This window comes from Branchiostoma floridae, chromosome 17 (genome assembly GCF_000003815.2).
Source record: "Branchiostoma floridae strain S238N-H82 chromosome 17, Bfl_VNyyK, whole genome shotgun sequence".
In the NCBI taxonomy this organism is placed as follows: domain Eukaryota; kingdom Metazoa; phylum Chordata; class Leptocardii; order Amphioxiformes; family Branchiostomatidae; genus Branchiostoma; species Branchiostoma floridae.
This window is the reverse complement of record NC_049995.1, coordinates 9,445,885-9,460,958: the sequence shown is the minus strand read 5'-3', so window position 1 is coordinate 9,460,958 and position 15,074 is coordinate 9,445,885. Positions and strand designations below refer to the sequence as shown.

At 42.5% G+C, this 15,074-nt stretch overlaps 1 protein-coding gene across 1 annotated transcript; it reads right to left on the bottom strand.

Annotated features, from left to right (window-relative positions):
* Positions 1-6,212: 6,212 nt before the first annotated feature.
* Positions 6,213-14,563, bottom strand: LOC118404839 (carboxypeptidase B-like). The gene is made up of 10 exons (XM_035804208.1): positions 14,349-14,563; positions 13,611-13,692; positions 13,108-13,189; positions 12,455-12,612; positions 10,473-10,685; positions 9,693-9,809; positions 9,365-9,452; positions 8,749-8,954; positions 7,931-8,015; positions 6,213-6,526 (listed from the first exon to the last, which is right to left on the bottom strand). The coding sequence occupies exons 1-10, from the start codon at positions 14,417-14,419 to the stop codon at positions 6,339-6,341; spliced, it is 1,290 nt and encodes a 429-aa protein (XP_035660101.1). The 5' UTR covers positions 14,420-14,563; the 3' UTR covers positions 6,213-6,338.
* Between the last annotated feature and the right edge of the window lie 511 nt (positions 14,564-15,074).

Genomic DNA, 15,074 nt, shown 5'->3' with positions numbered 1-15,074 from the left:
AAAAGCATATAATGCTATAATACTAGTAAAAATATTTTAAAATCGGGTGTGAAAAGGTGGAGTATACGCTAATTTTGGCATAGGTGCACTAATTCTGATTCATGTAAGAATTGCATGCTTTAATCTACCTAGACATTATACTATACAATTCGTACTGCACATTTTCTGACATATTTAGGAAATTAATTTTTCCCTAGCGCAAAATAAAATTTTCCCGCGCGTGCAATTTTTTTTCGCGCGCAGAAAACTCGTTTCCATAGTGATGACTTACCTCATTCAGCAGGTTCTCTATCGTACCGGGCTGGTTGGCGCTTCTGCTCGGGACCATGACAAGGGGTGCCCCGTAGACGACAGTCCTCCGCTCCGGCAGGTCTCCATTCCCGATCAAAAAGTCAGAGAAGACTTATATTTTCTCAGTTCAACATAGAGCCTTTGCTCGGGTAGTAACTAGTAACCAGCTTCAAAACCAAACGCATGACATGTCGTTGCTACACGTTCGAAGAATGTTCAGGACGTTTTGTGGAGGTACCGGTGCGACTGGAACTTCGGCTCGGCGTTCTGACGCTGGGGCCCCGCCAACTGTTGTACCCGAGGGACGGCAACCTGAAAAGGCTTCAAACAATTTCTAGATCGTCGAGTTCAACCTTTGGTGAGGAAATCTTGGCCTGCCAAAATGGAAAACTGAAAATGAAATCTTACGAATTTTAGACACATTTAAGAAACTCAGAGAACCACTGTGAGTGAAGGGTCCGTTGTCGGTTGTAGATCATTTAAACTATCTGCATCGAGACGTTGACTTTTACTTATAGTACAGAAAAGTTAACTTCAGCAAATGAATATGCAAATGGTAGACGTGGCGTTGCAGCTCTTTTCGTGACCGCTTGCCAAGTTTTATATTATAAGGTCTGCCTTTGCTATCAACTTGCTATCACCAAGGACGACGGACATTGTCCTTGAACCGACTCCTTGCTAACATAAACTTGATAACTTCAACACTTGCTATCATTATTGTATCCACGCACCTGTGGCTGTTTTTCTATTGTTACCTTTGCCACGAAATATGTTTTGAGTAGATTTTGTGTGTGTGTGTGTGTGTGTGTGTGTGTGTGTGTGTGTGTATCTGTGGGCAGTTATGCCTGCATCTCTGTGCGTGCATGTGTGTGTGTGTGCGTGTTTCTGTGTGTGCGTGTGAATATGTGTGTGTGTGTGCTTGTGTGTGTGAATGTGTATAAATAAAGTTATATGTGTGTGTGTGTATGTGTGTGTTTGTGTGTATGTGTGCATGCATATGCGTGTGTGTGTGCGTATGAATGTGCGTGTGTCTGTGTGTTGCGTTGTCGTGTGTCTGTGTCTGTATGTGTGTGTGTGTGTGCATGTGCATTTGCGTGTGTGTATCTGTGTATGTATGTGTATGTATGTGTGTGTGTGTGTGTGTGTGTGTAAATGTGTGTGTGTGTATGTGTAAATGTGTGTGTGTGTGAGTGAGTGTGTGTGTCTGGTGTGTATATATATGTAAATGTGTATGTCTGTGTGTGTGTGTGTGTGTGTGTGTGTGTGTGTGAACGTGTGATGATAACTCGAGCAGGCCTGAATGGATTATCTAGATATTTAGTATGTGGGTAGGTTTTGCCGTGATCTGAAACTGATTATTTGATTTGGGCCCCCTAGTAAGTGTCGAATTCGTGTCATAACTATTATTAATTTGTTTTAAATGAGTAAAACTGTACCTCACTAAAGATTCGATACGTTGGCGGCGTTACTGCGGCCGAGTGATTTGACAGAGCGCCCACTGAATTTCATCGATAAGAAACAAATCTTTTTACACTTATAATTAGCTTTGTGATAACCTCTCGATCATGGATGTTTCCATTTTATTATCAACACTGTAGCCTATTTCATTGAAAGGTAAGGATTTAAAAGCATGGTCATTTGAAATTATCATCCCCATGTAGGTTTTAAGGTAGCAGAACACAGTTTTCGGCCTATGGGGATTTCTATAGTTAAGGACCACAAGGTGACTGACATCGACGCTGATAAAATCATAGCAGGGTGCAGTTTTCAAGCACGACAAACTAATATGTTGAAGTCGAGGGTATAACCTACCAAAATAATTGAAAAACAGAAAAAGTTGTCGTTTTGAATTTTTGTAAAGACCTCTTTTAAATGGGGTCATGCGGGGTCATGCGGAACTGCAGCCGACTCACAGGGGCAGGCAGCTGTGAAGGTCACGCGCATTTAAACACCAAATGGACAAACATCAAAACCTTACACATACCACCTGAAAGTCGACTTCTTGTACTACCATATACTAGTAGCAAATCTCATCCCCCACTGTCGTTCACGTTACGGTGTTTACAGGCGCTTCCAGATTTCGGCCGCACTACTTTTTTTGCCCCTACGTAATAGGCGTCGTGGAGAAATACTGTGGGCTGCGACCTTAAGTATCATGCTTGATTTCGTCGTGGGTGGCCCAAGAAGGGTCAAATTTCTCGGCCAAATAAAAGCTCAGAGGTCCTGGGTTCGAGCCCCCTTGAATGCCCTGGCGTTGTGTGCACACTTAAAAAATGCACTATATGTAGGGATATGGTGAAAAACAGATATTATGTACTTTGTAGAATCGTGATGCGTAATTTGTAATTGTTGTTGTGTCGCAAGGTGCCCTGTCGTACTTCATAACAAGGCTATAATGTATTCTGTCTGAGGAGAGCGTCTGCTATTGTTGCCTGATTAGTGCCAACGGGATGTTACCTTTTGTTCTATCCTTTGAAGTAATGTGCATCAAAGAACAACAAAGCCAATAGCAGGTACATGTTATAATTAGTGCCATATAGCTGTAGACGGTGTCTGGATGTGTGTCTGGGATTCTGAATAAAGACAGCCGGGAGTTGGGAGTTCAGAACAGTTGGAGACAGGCTTGAGCCAGAGACAGAGAGAGGGTCCCGACTGACAGCATACTCAATGGCATGCCCTGTGTCTTGTGTGTGTTTCTTAGTCCTGTAGTTTAAACGTTCCTCGTGCAGCATTCTAAAAGAACCTGGGGCCCACAACACCGACCCTTTCTTACATATACACTACTGTCCAAGCAGAGGTTAGGCTCCGGCTGTTTTGGTTAACGTTTTTTGAGTCGTTTTTATCGGGCTTTCTATTTTTTCTATATCTTGCTGTGTCACTGTCACCTTTCTTTAATGGAATCAAATAGTTTTGCTCCGCCCCGAGGTCAGTTTGGCTGGCGTACTTCAAGAAAAATGACAAAATAGAAAGCCCGATAAAAACGACTAAAAAAAAACGTTAAAAAAACAGCCGCAGCCTAACCTCTGCTTGGAGAGTACTATACACCACTTTTCTCATCTCACTCAGGTGAAAATAAGTACCTAGATTCTGTTAAGGTCGTCCCTCGGATAGGACGTTAAATTGAGGTTCCGTGTTTATTCAGTTTTGTCATTTTTACTCAAGGTTGCCCACTCAATGATTTACACTGCTTTTCAGGGGGGCCTGCATTGCACAAATGAAATAAAGCATGTACATATGATGATATACAAAAATTAAGATACAAATATCAAAGTTGAATGAATCTATAATCAATGCTACTAATGATAACAGTAATAATACTTTGAGGAGGGCCACACCTCGAGCATGTTAAAGAACCCACCGCACTTATCGAAAAGAGTAGGATCAATTATATCCTTATATACAGATTATATAAACCCGCAGCATGGTATGCAATACATGTACCAAGAAACAGACAAGCAAATATATCCTTCATGACTACGTGCAACGAACTTTCCGACCTTTTTGGGTCAGCTTCCCATGCCACCCTCTTGTGTTAGTTAAACTGTTCAAATTTGAAGAGAATCACGATCTTCGTAAAGGTTGTTAAGAAAGGTCGGGAACAAGTACAAGGTACACAAAGCATGTCTTGTCTTTGATGACATCTTCGGTTGAAGAAACATACAAGTCGGTGGTTTCAGGTGTAGAAAACGCTGTCTCATGCTTGCAAATGTCTTTCCAGATGGTGTAGTTTAAAGTTCCCCTTGTATCCTTTGTCGGAAGTCCTCCTGGGAGACGGAAACTCCAAACAACAAACCTACATCTGCTGGGGCCGTCTTACATGTGCATGCAGTTCTTGTCCCTGTGGGATTTAGTGCGTCAGTAGAGAAGAGGGTGGAGAGGGAAGTGCACAACCCTCTTTCACCTTGAAGAAACCACGTGCAGGCTAGGCAAACAGGTCACCGAACCGGCAAGTGGCTGTACTAGCTGTTTGCCTGCTCATCTGTCGAAATATCGACAGGAGCATCCGAGATAGTTTCCAGGGAAGTCAGCCTAGCTACCATGGCCGACAGATATCTCACAGAACTTGGCCCTCGCTAGCCAGAAAAATTATATTTTGACGTACGCCATTCAGACCCTGGCAGTTCATTGGAGATTTATACCCCAGCAGAGTTTTGGCTCCGATTGGTTTTGACGTCTTTTTAGCTTTTTATGGCGTTTTTATTTGGCTTTCTAGTTTGACGTAATATTCGTTATTATGTCTTTCATATTCTATATTCTTGCATAGATTTCAAATTGACACTTTATTTGAAGCACAGTCAATTCAGCATCAAAACTTCAAACCCCTTTTCGAGCCTTTTGTAATTTCCCCATTGCATCAAAGAAAGACGAAGATTACCAACTTTTCACTTTTCCCGCACCGACCGGGAGCGGTACTGCAGATCGGGCTCTGCAAGGGTATATCGACCTGACTTATAAAGATGCGAATATGTGCAATACATATATACACTTCCTCAAATAGGTACACAGATCTTCATATACCTTGAGAATTACCCATTGAAAATACCAGTTGGCTTAATAAAAGAGAGGATAGTCCATATAGCGCCAATATGTGACGCCTTGGTTTCCAGTAGAAGCGCCCCCTACATTGCGTATCCGTGTTAGCCTCGTACCAGACTCCATAAGTGGCTGGAGGTAGGGCTGGTTTTTATTATTGGACCTGAAAAAAATTGGTGGACCGGATGTTGGACCTATTGGAAAATGGATAGATTATATGATCAGGCATTCACATGTTTTGGGGCTTACCGGTCGAAGGAAATAACGTGAGCTAAGTAGCATAGAGTCTATAGTCGTTATCTACCAAGGTTTACAGCCAATCGTACAGAGGCAGTTAGCCTTGTAAGGGTTTTAAAACGGTACAGGGAGTCAAAAACTTCACAAATAGATTTTTTTAGCGAAATGGACAATTGCTTTTAGTTTAATTTGTCCAAAGTTTTCATATACTGAATCAGGTCCAGGTTCAGGTCCGGACCTGGACCTGATCCATTGGACTTGAACTGGACCTGTGCCTGAAGTTTCTGTACCGGTACCCACCCCTAGCTGGAAGAAAAGAGCTATAGCGGAATAATGTAAATGCGTTTAAGTTCGCGGGGATTTAATTTCGCGGTAGCGGGAAAATGGACTTTTCGCGGTGGTTTTCATTTCGCGGTAGCACCATGCACTGTAGTCTCTTACTGTTATGGAAAAATGTTTGCGGTGGTTTTAGATTCGCGGTGAAGCGGGCGCCGCGAAAACCGCGAACATTAATCCACCGCGAACATTTCTGCATTTGCAGTATCCTGTGAATGGTCAAACCATGTGGACTCATAAGGGGTTCACCATTTGCTCTTTTCCTTTTGTAATCAACATCTTTATTTGTATGTAGACGTCTTGACGTTGGGTTAAACGTTTATTTTCCATGACCACCGGACAATCCACTGAGCAAATACACGTAATCAGTATCGATACTTATTCACACCAAGTTTATTGAATTTTTTCTGCCCTACAAATTATAAACTTTTGTATAGTCAGACGTCATCTAAACTACTCAAAGAAACGGTTCTGTGGTCTAATTGCTAGAATACCAGTTAAAACGTAAGTTGACCTTTATTCGTTGTGCACCAAAATTGGTTCCTTTTATAAAAGGGTAAATCTATTGTTGAGTCTCTCAACTTTGCAATTCTGTGGGCATTACCGATGCCTTAAGGTGGGGTCACACATGCGTATATATTCAAGTCCGTTAGAGGTGCGTATGATGCTCTTAGCCTCTACCAGGCTCCACAGGTCGCGGGAAAAATAGTACAAATTGGACAAATATAGATACATAACATGCCAGATGAGTTAGCTGACCGAGAAGTATGGTTAGCGACCCAGCTAACTCGTCTGACATGTTACCTGTTTGCGTTTGTCCAATTTCTATTATTTTTCCAACGACCTGTGGAGCCTGGTGGAGGCAAATACTGCCATGCGCGCCTCACAAGGACGTAGATATATACGCAGGTGTGACCCCACCTTTAGTCAGGCTAGTGCAGTTAGTAGTGATCTAGGATCCACTCCCCGACCGTCAGGATGGAGGGGAAGATTTCCTCGGCCGTGGGTAGGATCTGGTCGGGCGGCAGGAGGAAGGCGTACCGCCCGGTGTCGCGCAGCTCCGCGATGTACGAGTACTTGATCCCGGCCTTGTCGTAGGTCCAGTCTTGAGAATCCCCCGACACTTGGTCTATGTAGAGAAGAGAGTAGGGCAAATTAAGGCACAAATGTTGCACAAAAAACCACAACAACAACAGGTTGCTGTGCCAAATTACAGTGTAAGGTACTTCTACGGTCCCTGTGCCCGTTACGGGTGTAGCCCCAGCCAGGCCTTTTGGCCAAGGTCTCATTGATGAGTTTCTTCTTCCCATAGACTTCTATGTTATAATTCGTGGTTTAAATGGCCGCGTTCATAATGAAGCTACGTGAAATTTCAGCAGATTTTTCATTCTATGTCGAGCACATTTACCCTATATCGTGGGAAAAAATTGCCAACGTAAACTACACATTGGAACTTTTTTTTATAGCAATTACAAACTACGATTAGTCAATCCCCGAAAAAGGCACTTTTTCGCTGCTAGTGTACAACCGCACCACTCAGAACCCACGACTGTGTACCTCCGACCTAGCGCGCGGCTGCCAAACTTTACCTGCTAATTTCTTCAGTTACAAACAAGCTTTCACCAATCTAACTTTTGAGATCATTTCCGCTGGCTGAAAGGGAATTTCTCACCGCTAAAAAACATGCGTCCGTGCAGCCGTTTATTTTTGGGCTCGGATCTCTTTTAGGGTACGGGACCGCACCACTCAGAACCCACGACTGTGTACCTCCGACCTAGCGCGCGGCTGCCAAACTTTACCTGCTAATTTCTTCAGTTACAAACAAGCTTTCACCAATCTAACTTTTGAGATCATTTCCGCTGGCTGAAAGGGAATTTCTCACCGCTAAAAAACATGCGTCCGTGCAGCCGTTTATTTTTGGGCTCGGATCTCTTTTAGGGTACGGGACCTTAAGTCACAGATATGTGTGTGAGTTTGGGGGGGGGGGGGGGGGGTCACCTCTCGATGTTTTCGTGAGTAGATCACGGCGTCCATTTGTTGCCAGATCCAGGGTTGATCGTTACCCCCGAAAGTGTAGAAAAATAGCGAGTAAACAACCCGGGGGGGGGGGGGGGGCTTTTTTTCCCACTGGTACTAAAGCATATATGTCTTCGCCAAAGAAAGATTGAAGTGGTTGAAGTTTAGGGACCAAACTAGATTTGGAGCCAAATTTAGGAAATGCAATGTAATGAAATAGATATGGCCCACTAGAAACGAGTTCAGCTGGCTTAGAAAGTACATGCATATCTTAATTATCGGGAGGTATATCATACTTCATCTTTAGACAGAATATATACAACTATCACACCAACAACAGGATCATAAAATGTCATTAGAATTCGGATTTCAAACTAAGAACTGTTTTCTTTACCATGTATGGTTATGTGTCGAGCATATTTGCATACTTGTATTTGTTGTAATTCTGATTTATTCGGACAAGCAAAACTCACGCGTAAACAACGTGTAAAGATGGTTTCAATTGTGTTTTACTTACACAATGTCTCCATGGCTCTTCCGGCGACGTAGTCGACACCATGAACAGACTTGATTGTCTCTACAGCCAACCGTCCCAGCGCATCCTAAACAACAATGACAATGGCAATGACAATGAAGGTTATTGCATATTCATGCCCCATTGGGGCTAAATGCAGTCAGTTTGGCACAAAAGGTAGTAAACGCAAAGTTATACATATACTATAGATTACATGCGTCTTCTCTCTTCCTAAAACATCTGTAGATGAACTTACAGAGATTTTCCAGTATATCGTGGTCAGATGATGACATGAGATATTTGAACATATCTTCCTTCGTTATGTGTAAATATTTCTGATCTACATGTGTAGCATTAACGAATGTATTGCGCAGATCATTGTACAGTGAACACTCTAGGACAAAATGTATTTCATTTTCTACATGCATGTGGTTCTTATCGCAAAATATACATAGTCTACCATTAGGAGGAGTTCGGTTGTATCTACCAGCTTCAATTTCCAATGGGTGATCGCTGATTCTTAGTTTAGTCATGGCTCGGCGATAGCAAAGTTTGTTATATCCAGGTATTTTTCTCTTTCGTACAAATGCTTAAATTTTCTGTAGGTTCTTAGCTTACAACAACAACACAGCTTTGAGAAACGGTGGTCACGTGATTACATGACTGGGTGGCAGCCATGTTGGTGGGGCTCAAGGATCCAACATGGCGTTGTCCATATTTATTGATCCAAATACATGCATCATATTTGTGCATCTCGTATGTATACGGGCTCAGCAGGACACTGGGTTTAAGGGGGCACGGGGCCGCACCAAACAACTGACCTGTGCGCCAGCGTCCCCTGGCGGTCTGTTATAGGAGTGCCCCCAGGGAGCCATCCACACCTGGGAGTAGGAGTGGAACGCGATGTACGCCCGGATGTCCCGCCGGTTCTCCCAGATAAAGGTCGAGATTTCCCGCGTTTCCTGCTCGGAGAACGGCGCCGTACCATGGTACGCCCAATTACAAGGGTCGTGACTGGACCCACCCTCTGTGGGATAAAAAGAAAAATGATGAGGGTCTGCATGGGGGACTTTGGCAACGCGTAGATTTAGGGGGACCGGCAACACTTTATGGTTAATTCAGGCGACTAGGAAAAGTGACAGCTTTGGAATGTCGATGGCATATGCACAAATCATAACCACCATGCTGACCATAAATATCTGGAAACACAAACAGACACAGACAGATACGCATACACCTGCACATGCACATACACGTACACATACACATACACATGCACATGCACATGCACATGTACATGCACATGCACATATACATACACATACACATACACATACACATACACATACACAGACACAGACACAGACACAGACATACCAAAACAATACCTCCACTTTTCATGAAGGTAAAAGATATCTATTCCTTATTTATACACACCTGACCAGTGACTGTCCCAGTTCCTGTTCATGTCCACCCCGACACATGGGCCCGCCTGAGGGGCGCGGTTCTTGCGCCACAGCCGGGTCTGAAACACACCAACACGTGAACATGAAAATGCATCCACTCCTGTGGTGTCGCCAAAAACAAAAGCTTTTTTTTCTCAAATACAAGGATGCACTTTTGTACACAGAAGATTTCAGATCTAGGAAGAAAGGTTATTCCTATCGAGAATCTAGAAAAATATAAAATGTAAATATGTTTTGAGAAGAAAATGTGGCCTTTGATGCTTGCATCTGATTGGCTATTCTACTGACGTCATACTTACGTCATCGGACTGCCAGGTGTAGACGTAACCGTCGACGTTGAAGACAGGGGTCACGTATAGGTCAAGTCCGTCAAGGATTCGTGTTACAGTCGGGTCAGAACCGTACTGACGAACAAGCTACGGAAATGGACGTATTGGAAGAATTGAGAAGATAGGGATTTTAAATGCAGTTACTATGAAGACAATCAGAGATGGCAGACTTCACCCCTCACCAATACTACATTGAGACCGTTACAGTGAAATAGAATAACAACATATGACATTGTTAATATTTCTTTAGAATACACGCGCATACACGTAACGTTATAGTTTTGATTCGCACGCTCGCATCAGTTTTGGGGTTCCCAAATGATGTCATCCATGTAATCAAATCAACACACATTTGCCTAGCCTGTTGAAATCTCGCTTATAGCAGTCCGCCCAACTTAAAGCCCCAGACAGCAGAGTTTGTGTTATACAGACTGAGCCTCTACCAGGCTTCGAGGATCGGTGGTCCAATAGTAGAAATTGGATAAACACGGTTTATAGTACGCTAGGGGAGTCGGCCGGTCAGAGGAGTTATTTCCTCACCGATCCGCAGACTAGCCTTTGCCTTACCCCATCTACAGCATAGATGATAGTAGAAGTAGTAGTAGTAGTAGTGGTAGTAGTAGTAGCAGTAATAGTAGTAGTAGTAGTAGGGGTACTAATAGTAGTAGTAGTGTTTAATAGTGTTTATCTATAGCATAGATGATAGTAGCTGGCACTATCCACTCCCTACTGTGGATAGCCCCGCCTTACCCTATCTACAGCATAGATGATAGTAGCTGGCACTATCCACTCTCTACTGTGGATAGCCCCGTCTATCCAGAAGGCAGGCTTCACGGTGCCGTTAGAGAACGGTTTGCCCAGCTTGATGGTCATGATAGAACGGCCCTCGTACGTGCCTGCTACACTCATGATAGAGGCTATGTCAGGGTAGTTGGTCGCTAGGTGGCGCATGTGGTCTGTGATCTGTAGAATCGTAAAAAAAACAAATTCTGAAAATAATTTCATCAGATTAGTAGAATAAAGGATATGGGATATAGGTTAACCCACGAATAAAGGTGAATTGATGTTACGCGTATCTTGAAAACGTGCAGTCAAATGGCATTTAAATAGATAATTGGTTCTTTGTCATAATTAGATATTTTAGTAGTGAATGGTCCGTAAAATGTCTTTGTCTATAAAAACTCACACAAATATTTTGGGCTCCAAAGCTTGAATTAGGGCTTGCGTGCCATTTTTTTCGCAAGACATAAGCAAACCATTCTGATAGACCGTATTGATATTTTTTCTTAATCGTGTATAGTAGTAATTCGAAGCGAGGGATCACTATATTCTAATTGGCTTCCTGTATAATTTGGTTCTTTTGTCATAGATACTTTACTAGTGAATAGTCCGTAAAATTTCTTTTTCTATATAATCATAAAACTCATACAAATATTTTTGGCTCCAAAACTTAATTTAGGGCATGCGTGTCATTTTTTTTCACAAACGTAAGCAAGCCATTTTGATTGACCGTGATGATAGGTTTTTTTTTCTTAATCCTGTATAGTGGGCGTAATTCGAAGCGACGGGACCACTTTTTTTCTAATTGGCTTCCTGAGTAGGCGGTACAATTTCTGTCTCGTAACGGCCTTCGCCTTTTCAACATCCTCCTACGCGGGGACATCCAACAGCGAGACCGCCTGTCTGGATGTACCTAGCCTCCTTCACCTGCGTCTCTAGGGCCTTGGCGAAAGTTGTTAGCTAGGGCCGGCGCACTCCCCCCGGTATATATTAATTCCTCTCGCGGCATTTTTCCTTTCCCGGCATATTTTCCTTTCCCGTCGTATTCCCAGATAAAAATCGCGAATCGACACCCTAGAGACGCCGGTGAAGGAGGCTAGGATGTACCCTGCTTTCTCAACCGTCACCCTTAGTTCCTGTGGGCTATCAGAGAATAGGCCTTTCCGTTTTCAAAAAGGGTCTCGCATATATAAGGTTAAGCTCATTGATAATTATAAGCAGGGCGGTCAGCTGCAGGAACTGGTGGTGACGGTTGAGAAAGCAGGGTACATCCAGACAGGCGGTTTTGCCGTTGGATGTCCCTGCGTAGGAGCAATGAGCTTTTATGTAGATGTTTAGTTGTACTGTTAGTAGCTGTTATACATGCAGACCTTACGAGAGTCGCTGTAGTTTTGTCGTGTCTCAATAAAGAATATATTTTTTACTATATAAAAGCTCCTTGGTAGGAGGATGCTTTTCGATCAGTCTATACCACATCCGAGCGTTTCATAACTTTTTTTGAACTAAGAAACAGAAACGTATATAAAGCAACATTTCAATTACAAATGTACGACATTATCGTTATAAATGATAACAGAATGTGTAAGAAAGAAAAGAGCTCTTCAAAGAGGCCAGTAAATTCCATCCTATATATATAAATCTTTCCACGCTTACAGACAGAAAGCGACCTAGTCTCTCCTCTTAACAGCGATATATATCACAGAACGCACACATTATAGAAAAGGTGGGATCCTAACTTTTTCTTACACTGTCTTAGAAAAAGTAGTCAAACCCAATAAGTTACAGTTAAGAGTTAGACGTAATACAAGGGAACTACATATATTGTTTATTTTTCCTTGGTTGTCATCTTTTTGTCACTTGCAATTAGCCCTCGGGCAAGAACTTAGAATAAACTTGTCATTATTAAAAAAAAATCAACTCGGTTTCGTTTCCCCAACCCCAATGCACATTACCTCCTTATATGTGTGGTAGACACTGAAGTCGAAGTTCTCGTCTCTGCGCATGCGCGACAGTGCCCTGGACATCCGGTTAGTGCGCATGTGCTGATGGAGAGCTTCTCCGACGTCATCCACCAAGACGTTGAACGGGATTCCTTGTCGTTTGAGTGCATCTAAAGACAGTATGCCATGATAAACTAACGCATCTCTAGAAGTCTCTACCAAACTCTCTCCTGAGCGAATAATGGGGATTTGTGTTTGGCCAAGTTAGGAATAAAAACCTAGTAGGAGTTAATTCGCCTAGTAGGTCGCAAACTTTACTTCTCTGGCGTGTTTTCTGTCTTATTTAGCCAATTTTAAATTTTTTTCCTGTGGAGCCTGGTAGAGGCTACAAATCTATAGCTCCTAAATAAACCTGGTGTGTTACGCTATGTCTATGAGGCGGTTTACCGGACATGCGATGCCAACATAAATAGCTTACATGAATTTTAAAAAACGGTATAAAATGATTTTAAAAATACCCAACCTATAAATACATCGAGATTCCAGTATTCCTAGTATATTTGTATCTGTATGATTATGTTTATCTCCCGTTAGAAGAATACACTCACACGGCCCTAGCTATGTGCAAGTTTGTAAAAGAGGTCAATGATCTATAGGTCGTTTACCTTTAACAAGTGGGAGATGCGCCTTCTGTACGTGTACGTCAGCGATGTTGTCTGGTCCGGAAGGAAACTTCCAGAAATCAAGCTAAGGAAAGACGGAAATACAGATTGTTGCTTAATAGTCCAACTTTTTCATTCTGGCACACTGGCGCACGCACGCACGCACACAGACACACACACACACACACACGTACGCACACACACACAAGCACGTATACGTACGCACACACATACACGCACGCACACACACACACAAGCATCTACGCACACACACACACACACACACACACACGCGCGCGCACGTACACACACAAACACACACACACACACACACACACACGTACACACCTACGCACTCACACAGAAAACACACAAGCACATACGTACACAGGCGTCCACATAAACACGTGTACAAGCAAATAAACAAACAAATAAACAATGTAACGTCTAATGAGGATCTTAACATTAGAGTGAAGTGCGCAAAAATGACCCCGTAAAACAGATACCGATAGTCCCTGCTCCTCATCCATCGTCGTTAGAAATCGTACATCTTCGGCATTCCTCGGGAATATTCGCAAAACTTCGTCCCTGAAATCCAACAGTGTAGTCTCATTCGTCAAGTGGCGCTATATTTGTCCCGTTTACTACCAAACAAGTTCAGTCAAAACGGCTAAAGAAGACTAGTCAGGGGGCCGGTAAAATCTGGTCTATGTGAGCATGTGGCCACTTTGGACAAGATTCTGATGCTTCTGTTGATATGGAAATATCATCGAAGAGACAACGAAAAGGGAGTTGTATTTCATAGCGGATCCTTATGCGGAGGTAGTCACTTGACAGGTTCGAGTTTACACATGCAAAGATTTGAGTGTACATAATGTACTTAGTCTTACAAGGCCCGATGACGAAAATACTCGTTACCAAATACGGTAAATTAAAGCCGCCTTGTTTAAAATGTAGTACATGTATTAGGTATGCCTGTACACGTATAATGTATACATGTCAACTTTTGCAAACTTAACTGACGTTATTTCTAAAAATGACCAAGTTCTGCGTGCAACGTTTTCTGGTATAGACTCTTTATATCATAACTCTAAGCACTCGTATTGACCTAACGGTTTTGAGAAAACTACTAGTAACGATTTTAACTGTTTATCTCAATGGTTCAATCAAAATGTTGTAACGGATCCGGAGGAAGATCTTATTTGTGAAATTAAACGTTTACAGGGTGGGAAAAAAAACCTTACCTTTCATGGACTGAAGATGGTGCAACCACCGATAATATTGACGCCGATATTAGGATCAATTTCAAACACATTATAACAGCGTATGGCACGAATTCTGTCGCTCTGGAGTTTTCACAGTGAGTGGATACTAACAGCGGCTCGCGTAGGGGTTATGGACATCATATTTCTGTACCGTGTAAGGATTCTGGGTAGCTTTGATACCTCTGGTTGCTGTGTAAGAAAAGAGATCCGTTTATACAACGTAAATGTCAATTCTAAAGTGAAAATAAATCTGACGTTGTTTAAAGGAATGGTCAATTCATTTGGTCAGTATACCCCTTTATACCCTCATGTTTGTGTTTATTATCTTTATACATCATACATATTTGTTTTGTTTCTGTGGGCGTAGTTCAGGACATATATATTGTGCGAATGAAGCCACCTGGTATGTTAATCAACAACATATAGTTTACAGTGTTTAGTCAATATAGACCCAGGACAAGCTGTTTGGCTTAAAAGGTGGCGGGAAATTTTGAACTTAAACTGTCATGACGTCAGATGGCAATTGAATGGCTTGAAACGTGATACAGGCTTCTTTCATGAACTTCAACGGCGTATCAAAACGGATGACACTTAAAGTTTAAAATGGTGTTTTTGTAACTGTAATAATTACACGTCGACTTCAGCTTCTTTATATGTTAGACTCCCTTTCAGTCTTCGGGAAGGGGCTGTTTTTTTGGGAGGGTG

What these genes read in the sequence shown, in the direction of transcription:
- LOC118404839 (XM_035804208.1), bottom strand. Translation starts at nt 14,419, where the DNA reads ATGTGTTTGAAATTGATCCTAATATCGGCGTCAATATTATCGGTGGTT. An exon ending in CCATCTTCAGTCCATGAAAG is followed by an intron (nt 13,693 to 14,348) that starts GTAAGGTTTTTT and finishes GTTGGATTTCAG; the next exon opens with GGACGAAGTTTTGCGAATAT. An exon ending in ATGAGGAGCAGGGACTATCG is followed by an intron (nt 13,190 to 13,610) that starts GTATCTGTTTTA and finishes GTCTTTCCTTAG; the next exon opens with CTTGATTTCTGGAAGTTTCC.